We start from the raw sequence: 23431 nt of genomic DNA, 5'->3' as shown, positions 1-23431 counted from the left end.
TTTAGTTTAGCAGAATTAAATTAGTAATATGAGATGATAATTTATTTGTCACGAATCAGGCAGTTCGAAAACGACCGAATTTTATTCATATTTTACTTTGGCTTGACAATGAGCGCAGCAACTTGTTGATATCGCTTTGGTCCTTGGATGCACATGAAACGGAGCCTCGCCGCATGATGTAGGTGGTGGATCGACTCCGCGCGCTGGATTGGGGGGCCTAGGCCTAGTAAAGGTTTGGGAGGTACTAGGCCTTCTAAATTCGGGTTTTAGAACAAATAAAACGATAAATTAGTATTAGTGTCAACGCTTCGCGTATCTTTCCAGGCCGTCGATCATTCACTGACTATCGGGCGGCATACACGCTCTCGATATCACCGTGTGTATATGTGACGTCGTGAATATAGAGGCTTCCGACGGCCGTTGAAATAGAATATTGCAATGGCGTGAGTAATTTTCGCTAATTTACCATGGTATCTTAAAATTTCGTTTTTACTCAAAATACTATACATTTTGTTTTTATTTGTAGGGGTTTGTGTTAATTTGATACATTTAAATAACATGTGTGAAATTCCATTTCAGGTCCATTTTAAACTGTCCCATATCTCTCTATACTCTGCCAACGACGCCTCGTGGGCCTATATGAAGATTGTACGTATATCACGTGTCAATTATGTATGATTAAAATTAATATAATTACAATTTCAAGTTATGTCAAATGTGTTTTTTCAAAAAATTATTCCTTGTAGTTTTATGATTCAACAGGTTCAGTTTCGTTAGTTTCATTTGAATTTAAATCCTCTGTTTGTCGTTACTAAAACTCTGCTAACGCGTTAGAAGAACGAAGCCTCAAAATACATTGTAGACATTACAAGTTTCCATGTTTGTTCCATGTATGTACGTTTTTAATAATACTTAAATTGATGCCAATATTTGCTATAAGTCTTTGATGATCAACAGGTCCCTTCGGATTTGTTAGTCTCACTTGATCTTAAGTCATCTTGTCGTTGAGTTTGTCTATTTAGCGGGTCGAGTTCAGTAGCATTTTCAGTATCTTCATTGCTATCAATGTTTTCTTGGTTTTTGTCATTTTTTGTATCATTTTCATCATCGACAAATGATTTTAAAGAGTTGTGTGCTGAGTCATCCCAATCAAAACCTCCACTTGCTAGATTTTCATCATCTGAATCTGAAATAGGAAAATGAATGGAGATTAGGCAAGTGTCACCTGACCGTAGTTTTATTAGTAAGGCTAACTCAGCATCGTACGAGGCGTAGTTTTTAGGTCGTTGGGAGAACTTTAAACATGTTTAATTTTCTATCGACGACGCTGTCTGAGGTTGTCTTTAGATGTAAACATATACTGTTGATGTTTCATTAATCCATTATCCTACAGGTAAATACATTCCAAAGGTCAAAGGTAAATATAAAATAAGTGCTAAATACATTTTTAAATGGCTCTTCTTCAATTTATCCTGAAATCTTGGAGAATCATTACAACACTGTTTTAGAGGGCAGCATATTATTTAATAGTGAAATGACGAACCGTCTCTAAAACTGGAAGCAGGAACGCTAGTAGACCAAAACGTGTGATGTGCCAAAATATGGTAGTGATATGCCCAAGTATGGTAGTGATATGACATCACCATGTCCATATATGGGCACATCACATTTTTTGTCACATAAAGCGGTAGAAACGTTGCTTACATAATCAATTAAGGAAAAAAATAACAACTCTGTTACCATAATTATTTATATGTTTTCCGTATTAGTTTATAGACACTTTCGGACTACAATTCTAACGGGTAACACCGCCGATATGTTTTCAACATTTCAATTTGGACGAAACACAGTTCAAAGAATGTCAAAACGTCGCGGTAATTGAGAGATTGCAAATCACCCTTTAGCATTCATACAAGTAAAAAGAGATATGTCGAAACTTTTTGTAAAAAGAATTAATTTAAATGTCAGGTTATATTTGCGTTGTACATTTTTATCAAAATTGGCGACAACGCAAAGGAATAAAAGGAAATTGTAATTGCACGTGGACTTGCATTTAATGTAAGGTATAATTTGAATTGTTAATGAAGACCTTTACCGGTATTAAGCAGTCGGTATAATTAGCAAATAAAAGTAAACCTACCAGTATCTATATCATCGGCATGTATACTATATCGTGGCAAATCGTCTTGGCAACACCGAAAGCAGCAACATGTGATAGACATGGTAAATATTAAAACGAGGCAAAAGAAAGTAATAAAGAATACAGTTGCAGCGCTGAAATAAAAAACAATTCAATATTATAATTTCGTTAGAAAACAATAGAAGAAATGTAATCGTTGGAAAAACAGAATTAGATCAATTTCTCTCTCTCGCAACCTTTTGTATCGCTATCGTCTGTGTAGAATCATGGAGGAAAAATTCATCCATTGTAGAATCTAGGTTAGGCCTAGCCCAATACAGACATGACATAATTCACTGCAGGTGTGTTATAAAAACAAATAATGAATGTTTTGTATTCGTTGAATAGAAATAATGTTCCATTTGTTGAATATATAGGAAGAATTTTCCGTTTTTTTAATGGAAAAAATGTTCCGTTTTTTTAATAGAAAGAATGTTCCATTTGTTAAATAGAAAGAATGTTCCATTCGTTGAATAGAAAGAATGTTCCATTCGCTGAATAGAAAGAATGTTCCATTCGTTAAATATTTCAACTCATAAAATATTTTCACCATCTAATCCATATAATTCATTACTTGTATACTTTATGATATTATCTTAATTGCTATAATTAACTGATAACAACCATTGAGCATTTGGAAAATCCTCACCATAATCAACAATTATTTTTTATAAGGATCAATGTTCACTGTTAGTTAGTGATATAAATGAATTACCTGATATTAAAGGACTGGCCAATACTGTGGAGTTTATTGTTAGGCCAGTAAATCGAATGTTTTTGATTTGTACAACACGTTCTGTTGTATTGTGTACCGCAACAATATGGACCTTCAAGATGGCTTGTACAATTCAAACCTGGTCTATAGTTACCATCGATATCGTAGTACTGTTCACAAAGTTCACTTGATACTGGTGAAACAAAATTTAAAAATATTAATGTTAATGTAATTTTTTTTAATAAATATTTTTTACATAATTTAGTTTTAGTTTCCTTGTAAATAGGGTTATTGTTAAATCATTTGTTTTCAACTTTTATTTTACTTACACTTGAACTGTGCCATTGTTTCAAAAGTGTAGCTTCCAAATAAATTATTATTAATGTAGTTTAAACAAAAGAATCATAAGAGAACCTCATATGCGTCGTGTATATCAATTCAAATTCATTCATTCATTCATTCATTCAGGCTTATCGCCTGACTTTATTTACTTTAGGCCTCTGGCCCCTAGTAATTAACAAAATAATAATTACATTGAAAAATAAAGCAATTTATGGTCACAAGATAAATGAATTAATTAATTTTGTTCTCTAAGCAAAACATATATCTTAACTTATAAGCATGATAAATATATTTAGATAGATTATCAATAATTATTGGATCCTGTGATGACATTAAACGGCAGAATTTAAAAGTATTTGGATTTTCAAAAAATTCAGTACAATATTAGCAAACCAGCAGACTCAAATTAACATTTTGATTAGGTCCACAATCGGGTGTCCTAACATTTTCAGGCCGTTATTCGAAGTTTACTACTAAGCTTTAACTAGTTTATAAAAAAAATGCCTATATATATGCTTCCAAATCACAAACATGTACAATGGGTATCGTATTTGGTGGTATTGTATGTGATATGGTTGGGCTTGTTGTCCTCAGACACTGTTTAATATCAATGACTATCGCACCGACGAGAATGGGTTGGTTTAAATACAATAACTACATCGATTTATATTATCTAATGCCTACGATCGTACGAAAGCTACATGTTTTTGTTTTGTTTAATTACTATTACTACTACTATCACGTACCTGTAGGAAATATTATAATGATATATATGAGGCCACATACAATGACTGCACCCTTATATAGTTGCATGGTTATAAAACTACAAAATGATCTACAAACACTGTGATCGGGGTGAAAGTACAGCATTTGGTAACAGTTTCCACGATAACAATACACCAAAGAGAAAGATCAATATTGACTGATCAATACCCATGATTGATACGTAATCAGTGGCGTAACGGCTATGAGCTCTCACTAGCTAAACACAGGGGCCCATGAGCAGTGCTCAGAGGTAAAAAAGATATTAAAATATGTCGAAGAGGGCTAAAAACGCATGAGGTCTCTTAGGTTCATAAACCAGGGGCATCCGACCACTGCGTTACGTCACTGTACGTAATCTATTATAATATGCCTCTTATATACATTGGTCTAGGAAAGAATACCGATTAAAAAACAATGAAGCTACTGTATAGTGTTAGCAATGGAATTAATTAACGTTCAGTAGGCCTACTTGTTTAAAAGTATACTGAATGATGATTGGTCAACACGAAGTTGATGTGAGATGTAGGCTAGAGCCAGTAATACAGTGTGTTCTGGGCAGACTTCGTTTTCTCTTCCTTGATTGGTAAATTGAATATTTGATTTTTGTTTAATAACATTTGAGTTCGATGTTCTTTTGAGCTGTATAAACCGGACTCTCGTATTCGCATCTACTCACTATTTATACCCGTTTATGCATTACGTCATTTCATTAATTACTCGAGCATAACGGAGTGTAACTAGCGCCATCACAGTACTATATTACAATAAAATTAATCATGTTAAGTTGGTTCTTCTTTCTCTTATAGTTACGATTTCGTGTTAACAACAAATGCTAAGACATCAATTTATTGTATGTTTTCTATGGACCCGAAGAAACACAATATTCTGACAATGCAACCGCAATATTACGGTACAGGTAGTGCATCTGAAGATATGAAAGGCGGGTGCTCATATTCTATACCAGTACCCCCAACCAGTTTTACAAATATCAAGGAGTTTCTGTTATGGATACATATTCACTGGGCTAGTAATAGTATTGTTTATTACTCAGTTTGTAGTTTATGAAAGTCATCCTTTTGTAATTTATTTTATTTTATTTCGGTATAAAAAACATATATAGGCCTATACAAAAAGCAGCAGAAGTTTAAAGTATTGCAAAGTTATCCTTTTTTTCACATTGTCTTTCATTTTGTTATGCCATTTTTTCTGTTACATAATGTGTGTATCACAGTCATATATATATTTTTTTCAGATCCCTTAGACACAACAGACCTGTAAAATGTCGACGCCAGATGTATTTGACATTGTCAAACTTTTACGAAATGGTAAGCGCTTCCCAAGAAATGTTTCTTATGCATAACCAGATAGACTGTACGACTTTTGTATATCCACCTTCTCACCACTTCTGACATCAAATCCAGTAAACCATACAATATGTGAACGCAATAAATTCAAATCTACCAATAAGGACTGTGTTGAGGAATTATGCAAATGTACCAATGTTGGACAGGTAATATTCACATGTTCAATAAACTAGATAGTTTGAATATACATAAACTTTACAAATTTAATTCAGTCAAAAAATAAATTACAAATTGTTTTTAAAATGTTCTCAAATATTAAATTAAACATGCATGCATCATTTGACGTCAGTTTTTTGTCGAAACTTGTATATGAAATTACAAACCTTGATTCTAATGTTTACGGGACCTGTAATGGTGCCCTCTAGAGTTCTTTACGCAGTCAACATTTTAGATCTCCGGTTTGTCATGTCTACTTCAACGGGGAAGAAAAATGTTTTCTTCCTTGTTAAAAGACTATCTATGACACTACTGTATTTTGTATCACATAAGAGTATGTCTATTACCAATAGTAACATTATGGAATGCTGTTTATGCCTCTAATAGTTAACATGTTTTCTTGGGAAAACACGCTCGCCATATGAACGATTAACATGGATGTTTATTCAGTATGTCCGCCATTATAATAATAATAATAATAATCAACATAAATACAAAATATCTGTTGGTGTGTGATCATGATGTTTTAAATCTATAACAAATATCGGTAATCAATAAAAGTTCTTTGCTAAAAGAGATATACTAATTTTAATTAATTTGATTTTTTTATTTCATTTCATTTCATTTATTTATTAGACATCATGTCCTGGGACCCCAAAAGCAACAGAGTCACCATATAAAATTTCTGGGGCCCCAGAAGAACTTACCTACATAACATTAAAATCAATATACAGTTCATAATACATTTAAAAATCATCATGATGATTATGATGATGACACGGGAATCTCATCTCTTAATATTATGAATGAATGATCAATATTTAATCGTATTATAATGTTCCACGGATTATTTTAATTAGATAATTTTATGAACCACTGTCATTTGAGGTAGCGTAATTAATGAATGAACGGCTGTGGCTGTGACGTCATAAAGACTCATTGATCTGATTGGCTATATAGAATATAATGAACAAGCATTTTTTACTACGATTTACGCAAACCGGACAACAAAATCATAACAAGTCGTTGTGTTTGTAAACATAGGCGTATATCGAGCTGCTGTTCGCTGAGAAATATTATATAATTATATATTTCTATTATTCCGTACACCGTAATTGTTTTATATAAGAGACTGTAACTCAACTTTTCTGTGATTCGTCGTTATCGGAAAAATTTGTTTTTCTCTGGTGTTTTGAGAGATTTTGTTTTCGTTATCCAGTGCCATTTTACAAAGTAAGTGTCCATATTGAAATATTATAATTTTGTATTTATTGAAATTATTGAAATCATACAGTTATATAAATATTATCGGGAACAATTTTAAATTTAATTTAATAACTGCGTCATTGTACTAAACATGCACATTGATTTGGGCATGATGGCGCGAAAATATCTATAAATGGCGCGAAACATAGGCCAATTACTATTATTCGTTTTAAATATTAAGTACATTATATTAGTGATTTTACCTGAATAGGGGGTGTCCCAAAATAAGTGTTATTATTTTAAGTATATTTTCAACGTAATTTTTAATTATGAATATTCTATTCGTTACTTTTTAGATCTGATCATCATGATCAAGTTTCGTTCCACGCCCTTGTGGGCGATATTGCTGATTTTAGCTTTCGTGTGCTCAGTCGCTAAAGGTACATATTTTTAACTTTATTATAACGACTATATTGACTTTTATGTGCATTGAGCACGGATAGTAGTCTCATAATACCGATTTATAGCTAGTTTTACATGGAATTATATTTAAATGAATGTTGTTGTTACGTTGTTATTATTATTTAGACATTTAGGCCTAATATTAATAATGCGCACTCGCACTGATGCTAAACATAATTATAATTTTCATTGGAATTGCGTTTCGTAGAAAGTAAACAAGGAAAGGCTTATGCGATTTTAATTCCCTTATCATCATGCTCTCTTATACTTACTACGGAATATTATTATTGTTATTTTTTTCTCACACACGGCTATTTCATCAGCCACCTCTCTCATTGGCTGAATTAATCCACCAATCACAATAGACAGCATGCTTTCAGCTCGTTCTCAATTACTGAATAATACATGTCGTCTACTAACATACTACGTTAGTAAGCATAAACATTACAAGTATAGTAAAAAGGGGAAGCAAGACAGTTTGTAGTGTATAAGGAAACCAAAGTAATTTATTACAATAATAACAAAAATAGTAAACACACATATCTAATAATAACAATGATAGAAAGTAACAATTATAATCTAGGGATTATAAGCAGCAATTACGTCTAGTTGGTAAACGATAATATTATTCATTCAAGAATAAAGTGTATGGGAGTAGTATTATTAAGCTTTTATAGCACATTTCTATATTATAATTATAAAATTAGTTAATCAAAATAGATATAATGTTAATATTTGTCGTATTAGATTAGAAAAATATAATGTGATTTAATTTAAAAAATCTTAAACAAAATAGACATACTGCAAGTAATGTTAAACTACATCTTTTAGACCTTACTCAATAGTTCGGAATAGGGTACGTTGGGAGTCTTGTCACCCGAAAATATACTCTTGAATTGCGACGGATATATTTATAAATCACGTTTTATTCAATAATCGAAATATGACGTTTTTAGAAATCGCAAATCAATAATGCATTGCATTTGGTCGTATCAAGTGACTGTGATTTGACATACGGTCTGTTTAGGCTTACGATTATTCCGTCTGCGTAAATCGATTCGATGACGTCAGGATATCAGCATATGGCCCACTCGTGAATACATAGTAACTGCAATCAAAATAGTACTTTAGTAAAATATTATAAGTATATATAGGTTTGTATTCATTATATATTATAAGTATATATATAGGTTTGTATTCATTTTGAATTTTCACTACAGCTATAAAATAATAACGAATACATTTTTGATAATTTGCTTTTAATAATTTGTATTTAATAATATAAATAAATAATTATACAGAATACGTGCGGCTTTATTCGGTACTTTATTGAATATTTCACTAGTAAATACAAAATATTATTACATTTTGAATATTTTACATTTAACATATTGTTACATTCTAATACAACAACTATTATAACCCATGGTTTATTTGAGATATTTTCAAATTATTAAAATAACAAAAAGACATACAAAGAAGATTTTCCAGGATAGTCCTCTTCCGGGGTCCTTTTATAATCTAAATTAATAATTTAAATATCATCTTAAAACATAAAGTAATATAAAAAATAAAAAGATAAATATAAAATTAGGTTTGAAAATACTGAAATATGATTAAACTTTCATTCTAATAAATTTATTTAACTTTGTAAAATTGTTTGTGCATTAGTATTCTTAAGTTATTACGTCACCACTGAAAATATATTTAAGTAAAGAGTTGGTATAGAGTTAGAATTTAAAATAGTCTAATGGTGAACTATTGTCAGCATATTAAGCAGAATAATTACGGGTTCGAGTCACTGGACTAATATTGGACTAATATTGGAGACCCACTTGATTTAGTTCGCTTTTGGGAATCCTGTCTCTCTCTATTGTTTGTTATTTTTTGTTATAATTATGTGAGACGAAATAAATGAAATGAAATGAAATATCGTTTCTATTTGAATTTTTGCTGGGCACTATAGCTTTACACTTTTTGTGTTAAAATTGTGTTGATAAAAACTATTTGATTATGTAAGATTTCTAACATCTTATGTTTCAATTTTGATTTTTAGGTTTTTCGTTAAGCAAGCGTTCTGTAAGCCGTTCTGGGTGTCAAAATTCCACGTACCTCTACATACAAGAATGTGTTCAGAATTGTCCCGCCGGTTTTTTCCCAAATTCAAATAGTTTAACTTGCTTGCCGTGTACTTCTCCTTGCAAAACTTGTAGTGGAACTCCCACCAGATGCACAAGTTGTATTGAACCGAAATATTTAAATGGATACACGTAAGTAAACTTTATTTTTATTTTGTAAAACGCTCGAAGAGATACAGTGTATGAAATAATGGACACACCCACGAGTATAGTTACGCACGCACGAACAAAAGTCGTAAAATAATATTCATTCATTTCATTTTATTGTTCCACATAAGATATGACAAGACAAGACAAGAAATTGAGGATTGATGAACTCTATCATAAACAACGACCTATATTACAATTAGTATAATACATTTTTTAACAAAATTCGGATAATAAAAAAAGACAATAAATACTGTCTATATTACAACATATAAATAGATTTTATTGTTTTCATTTGGTTCGTTGGATTATTGATCATTACGTGAATGAGGTTGTTCTTCAAAATAAACAAAGTACCATAGGTACAACCGTGGGACAGTTCCCTTTCTGTTGAAGTTTTTTTCATCACAAAGAATAGCGGATGTGTGGCATTAGTGGTTATATACACCCTTTCTATGAATGAGCTTTTCACAAAAACTATTTGAAGGCTGATGCAATCTATAACTTGGTATGCTCGATTGAGCAGCAAACTAAATAAACCTTCGCATTTTGATTAGTTTTGTAAATGTAATTAACTTATTTTTGGACATAGTCTTCTTTATTATTCTCGTTATATTAATTTTTTTTATTTTTTTTTAAATATGCCATGGATCGAAAAAGAAAAAAAACCTGAAGAAACTGTAGGCCTAATTTAGAAAAAGCTGGAAGCAAAAAAAAATGTTTCGAAATCAATTTTTTTTCTGCGACAGTGAAAACTACAAAATGGCCTATTTAACGGTCATTCTTCTTTTTAGGACAATGCATCTTTAAGCCGCATCACTATTATAATATTTTTACAGGTTTAAAAACATTTCATTTCCTGTTGGATTGGAAATGTAATAAAAGAAAATTAGTGATCACATCATTTTGTCAAAAATGTTTTCTTTATTAAACAATTTTATTATCGTAATATTAAAATTATGTTTTGCTATATTCTTAATGTACGGTATGTGTATTTGTAGTTGTGTAGACACTTGCTTCCCGATGTTAGCCAAGGGCCCAGCACGAAGCAGTTTGCGACTTGTAGGGGGAAAAAACAAATTTGAGGGTAGAATCGAAATCCATCATGACGGACGATGGGGTACTGTTTGCGACGATGGATGGAGTCTAGCAGATGCTAGTGTCGTGTGCAGAGAATTACAATTAGGTATGGTAATATTCATGGTTACTTAATTGAATAAAGACATTATTATATAATTAACACTATAGCGTAGGCTATTGATCATCAGTACGAAGAATTTAATATAGTGTTGAACTATTTCCTATGATTCCATTCCGTGAGGCAAAAAAGCAGTTATCATCATCATAATCAACATCAACAACATCATCATCATCACCACCACCACCATCATCATCATCACCATTATCATCATCATCACCATCATCATTGTAATCATCATCACATCATCTCTGGAGAATGCATACGCAATACGCATTTGTTATATTTATGGTAACCGTAATGACGTAATTTACTTTAGGTGATGCTGTTGAGGCCGTGACTGCTTCCAGTGTAGGCTTTGCCCAAGCGTCGTCTAGAACCCCAATTATGCTTGATAACGTAAATTGCAATGGTGACGAAAGTAAACTTGACTTCTGCGTACCAGCATCGTCATGGCAACTTCACAACTGTGGACACAATGAGGATGCAGGTAATAAAATTAATAAATTAATAAATTAAATATTTAAAATAACATACCGATTCTATGATACAGTACCGCAGTTGTAAGTATAATCATAATCATAACATTGTATTCTGATCGCTATGTATATTCATACACATTAATTAATGTTATAGGTGTCCGATGTTCGGGTCCCGATCGTTCCCGATTATGTGTGTCATCATGTGGAGATGGATATTATCGCGTACCGAATAGTAATACGTGCCAACTGTGTTCCGAAGATTGCCGAACATGTTACAAAGAGGAAACGCATTGTTTAACCTGTTCGCATCCTAGGTTTCTTCAAGGAGACAAATGCGTAGAGATCTGCCCTACAGGTTACTATGGTAACATAAATAGTCGCACGTGCCAGCCATGTTCCAGTAATTGCCGAAATTGTGAAAATGGTAACACTGGTAATGTGTGTACGAGTTGTCATGATGGGATGTTTTTGAGCGACAGTAAGACTTGTATTGAGGTCTGCTCACCATACCTATCCAAGAACATGCCAATTCGACTTGTGGACGGTAATACACCATTTGAAGGACGTGTAGAGGTAGGCTAATAATTATATGTTTTATACTATTCATTAGTATTACTATTTATTCAGCAGGCAGCGGCGTCAGCGTCTGGGAATTAGAGAGTGGAAGTTTGTCGGGAGGTGGGAGAGTGAGGTTTTAGGTCATTTATGGTCGTACACAAAATTAATCATTGTCGTTCTCTCGATAAAAAGTAGGCCTATATCTAAAATTCATACATGAATGATACATAATATTATTATTAAACAATTCACACCAGGGAGGTATGTTTAATTCTTTATAAATCGGGTTTGGTACAGTAGCAGTACCTCCTATGATGCTTCTTGTAGGCCACAGTTGTTTTTGTTAATTACCCTAACAAAAATCAATTATTAAAGTAAACGGGTACAAAAACGCTCGTCACATAAAAAAAGTAAATAATGTTTGACCTTTGTGTGAACTTTATTGTTTTGAATGATGCATTGTGGGTATTGGCCTAGTTATCACACTGGTCTTGACCTACATTTTGTGATAGAAGACGGTGTTGGTGTGTGTGCTGGGACTTACAAAAGAGTACATTTATTTTGATATAATTTAACTAATATAAAGCAATCACTATTATTATAAGTTATTTGATCCTTGAAAACTATGTAGCTCACTGCTAAACTTCCGTTACTTTTGATTGCCATTAAGAACAGGTTTTGTTGGCTAGCTAGGCCTAGGGCCTAAGGCTAGGCCAAAACCAACTGAGCCGGGTAGCCACTGAGCCTAGCTAGGCCTAGCCTAGATTAGTAGGGGTCCTAGCCACTCTCGCTGTCTGAGTAGGCCTCTCCAGCTATACTAGGCTACACAAACTAGCCTAGTGAGCTGTTACCCTATTCACCATGACATATCCAAGACAGATAGCAATAATAATATTATGAATTTCTACATATTATTAATATTATTTATTTTAATACTTGATGGTAGGTTTTTATCAATGGGGAATGGGGAACAGTGTGCGATGATATGTGGGACATTTCAGATGCTGAAGTTGTATGTCAACAATTGGGATATGGTCACGCCCTTGGTGCTATTCGTTCTCCTGGATTTGGACCAGGAAAAGGTAATATATATTCCGTACTTAACTGGGCCTAAATTGATAATACAACAACTTTAGCAATAAGTCAGTTTCGTTAATGTTATGTTTTAGATGTTAATCAATATCATTTCAAACCGTTATAATTATGATACACTTGATTTTATATTGATATTGATTGATCACTTATTTCAGAATAAAAATTCAATATATACTACAAACAATATAAACAGAAAATCACACTAAAATAGGATTTTAGCGCATTTAGTAAAGAGATTTAAATATTGTAACAGATAGTTTGTAGTACATTACAAGATCATTTTCGCTATTCCAAACTCTTATTCTAAAACCATAGACGGATAATATTATTAATATTACAAACTATTATTGTAGGAAAAATCCATCTCGACGATGTGAATTGTGTTGGAAATGAGCTTGAAATTATAAATTGTGTTCAGAATAAATGGGCAGACAACAACTGCAATCACCATGAAGACGCCGGCGTCCGATGTTCTGGTACAAAGTCAATTGGTGAGTTCACAATACTGTTAAATTCATTCAAAATAAATATATTAATTATATTAATATTTATTATTAATATATATACTGTGATTTTAATTTATTTTGTACACATAGATTGATGTGATATGTCACAGGACCATGACACCTAATTTTGACATGTTCATGGGACACACACATTTTCATTAATATATTGTATTAATATACCATGATTTTAATTTATTTTATACACATGGGTTGAAGGGATATGTCACAGGACCATGATACCTCATTTTGTCATGTTCATGGTATACTCATTTCCTTTGTGTTTCCACTGTAAATTCATAGTCAAACCTCGAACTCTGTACCAATTTTTCCCATATTTTCAATGTTTTATTTAGGGTTTTTTATTCTGGTTTCTGATTTAAAACACATTCCACTATATACAATTGCACTATACTGTATTATTCCAATACATTCCCAATATAATTTTATATATATATATAAAGGTATAAAGAATGCCTACACATAATACATATTTATTAATACATATTTTTTATGAAAATGGGCGTTATTTCCTTAGCTTATAGAATACAATTGAATTGCGTTATTCTGCATACCTATCATTTAGTAGAACAGTGGAGCATTGCGTATTGTTTTGTATACACCTATTCATTGACAATCCATGCTGTGAGGTAATTTCCCGATTGATCGTAATCAAAACGGTACTGGGTATGGTCTACTAGTTTTTCTGCTCCCAACCAGTACATCCATTCATAGAAGCTTTGATGAAGTAAGCCTACCTGGTGGTGGCCATAGAACGGTCCCGAGATAACGACTATACTTCGGCTTTAGTCGATAGAAGATTGAATAAATTGTTAGAGATAGAGTATACGATGTTATGATTATGTGTAGATATGTGATTTGTTCTTTTTATTCAAATGATGTTATGTATTTAATAAATTTGTTATATCAATTAATTCAATTATCGTAGATTGCATATTATGCGACAAATATTATTTAATAAATGTTTGATATATTATTATTATTATATTAATAAAAAGATATTTGTTAGTATAAATTAAAAATATAGATATAAGGAAGAAAAGCAAAGAGATTATGGAGCGGCTGTACCAGAATATACAACACTAAGTATTGTAAAGTTAATATATTAAAAATTTAGGCGATCTTGTCAAAGGTCAAGCGCCTTCAGCCTGCCACGTTTCGATATTCAATATTGAACTTGATCTGACGTGGTTCCACAATATCTTTATATGAATATGGTAGAGTGGATAGAACAAAAATTAATTTAAATTTAAAAAGTTTACCTTAATAACTGGTTTTGAACTGAATCGGTTGATGTCTTATCGTTGTATGATGTATGATTAGGTTTGGTTTAAAATTATGTTCGATAAAGTGCGTATGCGTATAGAATGAAATGCTCGCGTTACGATGTACGCGTGTAATGTTGTTTATATCGTATAACAGATAAAGGATGAAAATATAGAAGGTATATGGTAGAAAAATAAAAAGTAGTTTAGGATGTAGAAATAGGAAAAGTTTGTTAGTGCAAAAGTGTAGATTTTGAATGCGAGAAATGACTTGACTTTTATTTTTCTACCATATACCTTCTATATTTTCATCCTTTATCTGTTATACGATATAAACAACATTACACGCGTACATCGTAACGCGAGCATTTCATTCTATACGCATACGCACTTTATCGAACATAATTTTAAACCAAACCTAATCATACATCATACAACGATAAGACATCAACCGATTCAGTTCAAAACCAGTTATTAAGGTAAACTTTTTAAATTTAAATTAATTTTTGTTCTATCCACTCTACCATATTCATATAAAGATATTGTGGAACCACGTCAGGTCAAGTTCAATATTGAATATCGAAACGTGGCAGGCTGAAGGCGCTTGACCTTTGACAAGATCGCCTAAATTTTTAATATATTAACTTTACAATACTTAGTGTTGTATATTCTGGTACAGCCGCTCCATAATCTCTTTGCTTTTCTTCCTTATATCTATATTTTTAATTTATACTAACAAATATCTTTTTATTAATATAATAATAATAATATATCAAACATTTATTAAATAATATTTGTCGCATAATATGCAATCTACGATAATTGAATTAATTGATATAACAAATTTATTAAATACATAACATCATTTGAATAAAAAGAACAAATCACATATCTACACATAATCATAACATCGTATACTCTATCTCTAACAATTTATTCAATCTTCTATCGACTAAAGCCGAAGTATAGTCGTTATCTCGGGACCGTTCTATGGCCACCACCAGGTAGGCTTACTTCATCAAAGCTTCTATGAATGGATGTACTGGTTGGGAGCAGAAAAACTAGTAGACCATACCCAGTACCGTTTTGATTACGATCAATCGGGAAATTACCTCACAACGTTATATAGGCCTAGGTGCCGACATAGGTCTCTAGTTGGACTGTACCATCAAGTCATTTCTCGCATTCAAAATCTACACTTTTGCACTAACAAACTTTTCCTATTTCTACATCCTAAACTACTTTTTATTTTTCTACCATATACCTTCTATATTTTCATCCTTTATCTGTTATACGATATAAACAACATTACACGCGTACATCGTAACGCGAGCATTTCATTCTATACGCATACGCACTTTATCGAACATAATTTTAAACCAAACCTAATCATACATCATACAACGATAAGACATCAACCGATTCAGTTCAAAACCAGTTATTAAGGTAAACTTTTTAAATTTAAATTAATTTTTGTTCTATCCACTCTACCATATTCATATAAAGATATTGTGGAACCACGTCAGGTCAAGTTCAATATTGAATATCGAAACGTGGCAGGCTGAAGGCGCTTGACCTTTGACAAGATCGCCTATGTAGTATATGCACGCGCACATATATATATGCGTACTGCGCATATGCTCTGACGAGGTTTAGCCTACAAAACGTTCTATTATACTATTGTTCATGACTACTAGTTGGTTTCATTAAATACGTTCATTATTATACTCATCTCAACGTACTTGTTAATTTGTCTACGACGATACACGACACTGGCGACGAGGATACAGGCACATTTACATAGAGAGAAACGGAAGTATAATAATATTATAAAACTAAAACCTAGGCTAGCAGTTTTTGATTTTCCAACAACGCCAACCGTAACCAAGGAACCGCACAGGCTAATAACGATTCTGAGCGCCCTGAACGTACAGAGCGAAGCGCGGTAATGGCAGCGGCTAATACCAGAATTCTATTCGAGGAATTCAACGTCCAGGATGGAGACATAGATACGTATGTGGACAGGCTGGAACAATATTTTGTGGCATTAGATATCAATGACGGAGGTAAGAAAAGAGCGATATTATTGAGTAGTTTAGGAGAGACTGGATACACAACGATACGAGATTTGTGTTTTCCTGATAAACCAAGTACAAAATCGTACGATACGCTCACAACCAAGCTCAAAGAGCATTACAAACCTACTCGAATAACGATTTCTGAACGATTTATATTCAGAAATGTAAAACAGACACCGGGACAGACTATTTCTCAATTTGTATCCCATCTAAAGAAAAAGGCGATACATTGTGGTTTTGAAGGAGAGGCATTGGAAAACGCACTGCGTGATCAGTTCGTATGTGGACTAATAAGTCAGAGCATCCAAAAGAAATTATTGACAAAGAACCATACGTTCAAGGAAGCAACAGACATAGCCATAGCCTCGGAGGCAGCAACAGCGAATATGAAAAGTATGTCGCACGATGTGGACAAGCCAATCAACCACGTTACGTCTAACAGCAGGAAGTCTACGAAAACGTATCAAGCGTCAAAACAAACACGAACGCAGAAATGTGACCGCTGTGGTATGAACAATCATACAAGAGATACGTGTAAATACAAAAACGCTACATGCTTTAAATGCAACAAACAAGGACACCTAAAATCAGAATGCAGGCAGTCGAGTAAATCAACAAAACAATATAAACCTAAATCCATCAAGCAAGTAGAAGCACCGGATTACGACGAAGGTAATGACGATTTTGTAGATACAATGTTTTGCGTAGGCATTAAGCAGGACAATTCGGTACCACCAATAACGGTACAGATGCGAGTTGATGATATAGATATTGATTTTGAAGTAGATACGGGCGCAGCAGTATCGATAATTAGCTTTGACGATTACGAAAGCAAGCTTAGCCATCTACCATTAAAGTCAGTAAAACGTACACTTCACGCATACACAGGTACTAAGCTCGATATAGCAGGAGAAATTAAAGTCACCGTGAACTATAGGGGCCAGAGTAACGTTCTCACACTGATAGTAGTGAGGACACAGCGACGAAACTCACCACCCTTGCTTGGAAGAACCTGGTTAGAAGTGATTAAGTTGGACTGGAAGTCATTATTTCCACCATCGCTTGCTCAGAATTCGGTAGAAATAGATAACGATGTCGGTCAGTCATTCAAACGGAAGTTCCCAGAAGTTTTCCGAACGGAATTAGGTACGGTTCAGGGACACAAAGCGACATTACATCTAAAAGTGAACGCAATCCCAAAATTCTGCAAAGCTCGAAATGTTCCATTTGCGCTACGCTCCGCAGTTGAGGTAGAGTTAGACAGAATGCAAAACGAAGGAGTTATTTATCCGGTAGACTTTAGTCAGTGGGCAACCCCATTGGTATGTATTCCAAAGGCCGATGGCAGGGTACGTGTCTGCGGAGATTATAAAGTAACAGTCAACCCGAGTTTAAATTGCGACCAATATCCAATTCCGACCCCAGAGGAAGTTTTCACCAAGTTGGGAGGTGGAAAGCGATTCTCTAAGATTGATTTGAAATGTGCGTACCAGCAGTTAGTACTGGAAGACGAGGCGCAAGAGTTGGTAACGATCAACACGCACCGCGGATTATATCGATACACGAGGTTACCGTTTGGTATTTCGTCCAGTCCAGCCATATGGCAGCGATTCATAGAACAGGTGATAGCAGGACTTAAAGGAACATGTGCGATCATGGACGATGTTCTTGTTACAGGTGCGTCTGATAAAGAGCATATTAGTAATCTTGAGAAACTATTTGAGAGATTTAACAAGCATGGTCTCAGAGTGAAAGCTGAGAAATGCGCGTTTGTACAAAAGGAAGTAGTCTACATGGGACGTAAGCTATCAGCAGCAGGAATTCAACCGACAAACGATAAAGTGAAAGCCATCAAGGATGCACGAGCACCACAGAATGCAACAGAACTGAGATCCTGGCTAGGACTAGTTAACTATCACGCGTCATTTATTCCACGATTATCGACGATGATACATCCTTTGAATGAGCTGTTGGGAAGCAAACCATGGTCATGGACTGTCGACTGTAGTAAAGCGTTTAACGCGGTAAAGCGAATTATTAGCGAAGACATGATGTTGACGCATTATGACCCATTAAAACCACTGGAACTATACACGGACGCATCACTATACGGAGTTGGCGCAGTCATTTGCCACGTAAACGAGAACAATATCAAAACACCGATCGCGTACGCATCGCGAAGCCTGCATAAACACGAAAAGGGTTATGCACAACTAGACAAGGAAGCCCTAAGCATCATGTTTGGACTTCAAAGGTTTAGAACATACTTATACGGACGGAAATTCACGATAAGAACTGATCATAAGCCACTCGAACGCATTCTAGGACCTAAATCAGCTATTCCGACACTGGCCGCACAGAGATTACAGCAATGGGCAATCGTGCTGTCAGCGTTCGAATACGATTTAAAGTTCATTCCTGGAAAACAGAACGTAATTGCCGACGCACTCTCACGTCTCCCAATGCCATACGAAGGACGGGAAGACGATGCAGTATATAACATAGCGGGGCATACATTAGACAATTTGCCAGTCACGAGTACGAACGTACAACAGCATACCAGGAAAGACCCGCTATTGAGCAAAGTGTTATACATGGTACAGACAGGTTTATGGCAGTCAGAAAACGACGACGATCTAAAACCATTCCTACACCGAAGAGACGAATTGAGTGTAGAACAGGACTGTTTGCTGTGGGGATACAGGGTAGTGATTCCACCGAAACTCAGAGGGGCAGTTCTGGAGGAGCTTCATTGTGCTCACCCCGGAATCGTGCGTATGAAAGAGATTGCGCGAAGTCATGTCTGGTGGCCCCAGATAGATTCCGACATTGAACGATTGGTGAAGCAATGTCAAGCATGTCACCAAACACGAAGTCGACCAAGCGTAGCACCAATGATGCCCTGGATCTTGCCAAATCAGCCTTGGACACGAATACATATTGACTATGCGCAGAAAGATAAACGAGATTATCTAGTAGTGGTTGACTCATATTCGAAATGGCCAGAAGTCGTTCAGATGAACAGTACGACGAGTGCAGCGACCATCAAAGCGATGAGAGAGTTGTTCAGTAGATACGGATTGCCTGTTCAACTTGTAAGCGATAATGGACCTCAATTTGTTAGCGACGAATTTGAATTCTTCTTAAAGCAAAACGGGGTGAAACATGTAAAGGTTGCACCTTATCACGCCGCAAGCAACGGAGCAGCAGAACGAATGGTTCAATCTTTCAAAAGATCGTTAGCGGCAAGCCGAGCTAATGGGAAGGATTTCCAACAATGTTTGGACAGATTTCTTTTATCGTATCGCACAACAAAACACGCAACTACGGGACAAACGCCAGCGAAGTTATTCATGGGCCGTGAGTTGAGAACGCGAGTATCACTTTTACATCCCAGTACAGAAAACAAGGTACTTAACAAGCAGAGTGATCAGAAGCTTCATCACGACAAAACGAAAGATCTACGAGAATTTTACCCAGGTGAAATGGTATTAGTGAAAGATTTCCGACAAGAGGGAAAGTGGTGGCCAGGTACCGTGATAGAACGTACCGCTCCAAAATCATACGTAATTAGTGTTGAGGATGGCCGAGTGTGGAAAAGACACATTGACCAGTTGAAAGCGACAGACGCGGACGCTTACGCGAGTAAAACCCCTACTTCACATAGCGAGTTGGAACACAAGATTAAACAGACAGTACCAATAACGATTGCGAGCGAAACGATTGCGAACAAAGAGCAAACATCCACCAACCAACCGGTTGAAGAGGAACATAGATTGTCTTCATCGCCTGAGGTTATTCCACGACGCTCCACGCGACTTCGAAGGAAGCCAACACGACTTATCGAAGAGATATAGAACTTGTGAACAATGTTATTATTATGAACGTTAAAGTTATGTTGTTCATGTTTTTACACAAAATTATAATGGTGAGAATTACTCACATTTGTTAATTATTATGAGGAACCAAATAAGAACTATCTGGAACTATAGAAGCAGTAATTTAATCACGATGATTAACCTATTTGATTAACAAAATAATTAACGAAAGTTTATTTTGCTTATTGATATAATGTTAACGTTAAAATAAGAAAGGAGGAGTGTAGTATATGCACGCGCACATATATATATGCGTACTGCGCATATGCTCTGACGAGGTTTAGCCTACAAAACGTTCTATTATACTATTGTTCATGACTACTAGTTGGTTTCATTAAATACGTTCATTATTATACTCATCTCAACGTACTTGTTAATTTGTCTACGACGATACACGACAGCCTAAATTTTTAATATATTAACTTTACAATACTTAGTGTTGTATATTCTGGTACAGCCGCTCCATAATCTCTTTGCTTTTCTTCCTTATATCTATATTTTTAATTTATACTAACAAATATCTTTTTATTAATATAATAATAATAATATATCAAACATTTATTAAATAATATTTGTCGCATAATATGCAATCTACGATAATTGAATTAATTGATATAACAAATTTATTAAATACATAACATCATTTGAATAAAAAGAACAAATCACATATCTACACATAATCATAACATCGTATACTCTATCTCTAACAATTTATTCAATCTTCTATCGACTAAAGCCGAAGTATAGTCGTTATCTCGGGACCGTTCTATGGCCACCACCAGGTAGGCTTACTTCATCAAAGCTTCTATGAATGGATGTACTGGTTGGGAGCAGAAAAACTAGTAGACCATACCCAGTACCGTTTTGATTACGATCAATCGGGAAATTACCTCACAACATAACATGACTGAGCAATTTATTTCACGTTAAATACAGTAGTTACGGTAGTTTCATTCATAAAAAGCATTTTCATTACTTGAGATAGTTTGTAAACTTAGTTATACATATCTTTAAACTTAGTGGGTTTTTTTCAGTTTTCAGAACATTTTTAAATTGAAGTTTGAAAATTTTTTTATATTCTAGAAACATATATTTTATTAACTTATTAACACAAATTCTCCCATTGATTAAAGATGTTTTGTTGTCCCCCAAAAACATGAAAAAAAAAAGATTAATAAAATCAGACTTTGAATACATTATTTTGCAGTTTTAATAAAGTTATTCAATTCTGTAGAAAAAAATCAACAGAAATAAATATTTCACTTATAAAAAGACAAAATAAATGGTTAATTTTAACCAAAAACCATTGTCTGACACACAATTTAGGTATATTTTGCTGAACAATAAATTTTTTCTGGAACATTTTGTTTTTATCCAGTTTTTGGTAATAATTATTACGTGACATTGAAATGGCATACTCAACAAACAATTTGTAAAAAAATATTCATTTAGGGGGACAACGTATCTTTAACAATATTCTGCCTTAGATTATATCTGTTTTACCAATAATAGTAATGAGATAGAGTATCAATATGATCTTCTTTTTTCTCAAACAGACACGTTTGATATTTCTCATAGGTGGTTTGCATTATGTGGGATTTGTGGCTTTCCTTTTACCATTCAATACATATAGCTCCTGGCACAATATTCAAACTCAATTTGTGATAACAATTTGCATTTAAAGATACGTCCCCTGAAAAAAAATTGTTTTTTTTAAATTTGACTGGAAGTCAACCGGTTTTTGGTTGAATTTAATCGTTTATTTTGTCTTTTTATAAGTGAAAACCATTTTTTTTTTTACGGAACTGATTAAGTTTATTAAAACTGCAAAATCTTCATTTTTCATATTTTTTGGCGAAACAATAAATCTAAATATGGTAATATAATATATCATCATGTGCATATATGGGCACAACACATTTTTTTGTCATATAAATCTTGATAGTGTAGACAGAGCTTAAAATGTTAGTTCAAGTATAGACAGCAAACTTTAAGACTAGCATATACTGTAGCATTGAATATTTAAATTTGACATTTCTCATCTTTAAAATTGGTTTTGTTGTTGGCTTTCTGACATCCAACTTTAATAATAATGAAAATGAAATATTGACATTTCATAGGCCTATGATCAAAGGGTTTTTTTTATCTTGATACTGATAAATTTAAGATCATTATTATATCTCCACATAAGGCACAATATTCTTATTTCTAACCCTCTTTATTCTCTACCCCTCTCTGCATGTTTTTTGGAATTACAATAGTTACAAAATGGGGAACGGTGGCTCGTCCTTCTAATATTGGTAAGTACTCGCGTGTATGTCCACCAAAAGTATATTTTTGCATGACTTGCACAATCATTTCATCAAGAGTATTAGCTCATTGCTTTTATAATGCAAGTAAACCTTTTTGAATGAAGATTTTAATTTATACACTAGCCACAGTGGTAAAATAGGTGTAGCCTAAAGATGATGAAGATAAAAACACAAATGATAGGATTGTGATTGTGATTTATTTGTACAGTACCTGCACCCAGATGACTCTCAATATTATCCCTACTTAAAAATTATGCTTACTCATTTTATTATATATATGTATCAATATATTCTCAGATTTCCTCATCTTATCGTTTCAAATTAATAAATACATTTTCAGTATATCATCAGGCTGTTTAGATTTAATGTTCTTTGCCTGTTGTTTTTATATAAAATATAGAATAAATCCAAAGGCAAAATAACTCTAAAAATTACAATGCTGTGGGTATCAGCGGCTGGATCTCAATGCGAAAAAATAAAGCGAAAAGGTAAATCAAAACGATAAGGTAAAAGAGCCAGAAAAGTTAGCAGAGCTTTCGGGCAACACTAGCCCTTCATCAGTGCAAA

General features: G+C 33.8%; 3 protein-coding genes across 4 annotated transcripts in view; 2 read left to right on the top strand and 1 right to left on the bottom strand.

Moving 5' to 3' along the window:
- The window catches only part of LOC140051231 (beta-hexosaminidase subunit beta-like), a 69674-nt gene extending 64376 nt beyond the window's left edge, over nucleotides 1-5298 (top strand). The window contains exons 8-9 of the mRNA XM_072096368.1: nucleotides 4808-5024; nucleotides 5254-5298. Coding sequence (XP_071952469.1) covers nucleotides 4808-5024; nucleotides 5254-5262 — 226 coding nt within the window. The 3' untranslated portion in view covers nucleotides 5263-5298. The remainder of the gene's footprint in view (nucleotides 1-4807; nucleotides 5025-5253) is intronic.
- Nucleotides 633-4084, bottom strand: LOC140052603 (uncharacterized). The gene is made up of 4 exons (XM_072098244.1): nucleotides 3983-4084; nucleotides 2895-3087; nucleotides 2141-2274; nucleotides 633-1186 (listed from the first exon to the last, which is right to left on the bottom strand). The coding sequence occupies exons 1-4, from the start codon at nucleotides 4047-4049 to the stop codon at nucleotides 951-953; spliced, it is 630 nt and encodes a 209-aa protein (XP_071954345.1). The 5' UTR covers nucleotides 4050-4084; the 3' UTR covers nucleotides 633-950.
- A 1262-nt stretch (nucleotides 5299-6560) lies between the features above and the next one.
- The window catches only part of LOC140052321 (scavenger receptor cysteine-rich domain-containing protein DMBT1-like), a 38365-nt gene continuing 21494 nt past the window's right edge, over nucleotides 6561-23431 (top strand). Inside the window, exons 1-9 of one of the 2 annotated variants that reach the window (XM_072097828.1) lie at nucleotides 6561-6754; nucleotides 7084-7167; nucleotides 9246-9459; nucleotides 10476-10660; nucleotides 10992-11162; nucleotides 11309-11727; nucleotides 12659-12794; nucleotides 13161-13298; nucleotides 22814-22852. In XM_072097828.1, coding sequence (XP_071953929.1) covers nucleotides 7095-7167; nucleotides 9246-9459; nucleotides 10476-10660; nucleotides 10992-11162; nucleotides 11309-11727; nucleotides 12659-12794; nucleotides 13161-13298; nucleotides 22814-22852 — 1375 coding nt within the window. In that variant the 5' untranslated portion in view covers nucleotides 6561-6754; nucleotides 7084-7094. The remainder of the gene's footprint in view (nucleotides 6755-7083; nucleotides 7168-9245; nucleotides 9460-10475; nucleotides 10661-10991; nucleotides 11163-11308; nucleotides 11728-12658; nucleotides 12795-13160; nucleotides 13299-22813; nucleotides 22853-23431) is intronic. The other variant, XM_072097829.1, reaches the window with a different exon arrangement.

This window comes from Antedon mediterranea, chromosome 6 (genome assembly GCF_964355755.1).
Source record: "Antedon mediterranea chromosome 6, ecAntMedi1.1, whole genome shotgun sequence".
Lineage (NCBI taxonomy): Eukaryota > Metazoa > Echinodermata > Crinoidea > Comatulida > Antedonidae > Antedon > Antedon mediterranea.
Note: the sequence above shows the minus strand (reverse complement) of the source record. Positions and strands in the feature narration are given on the sequence as shown.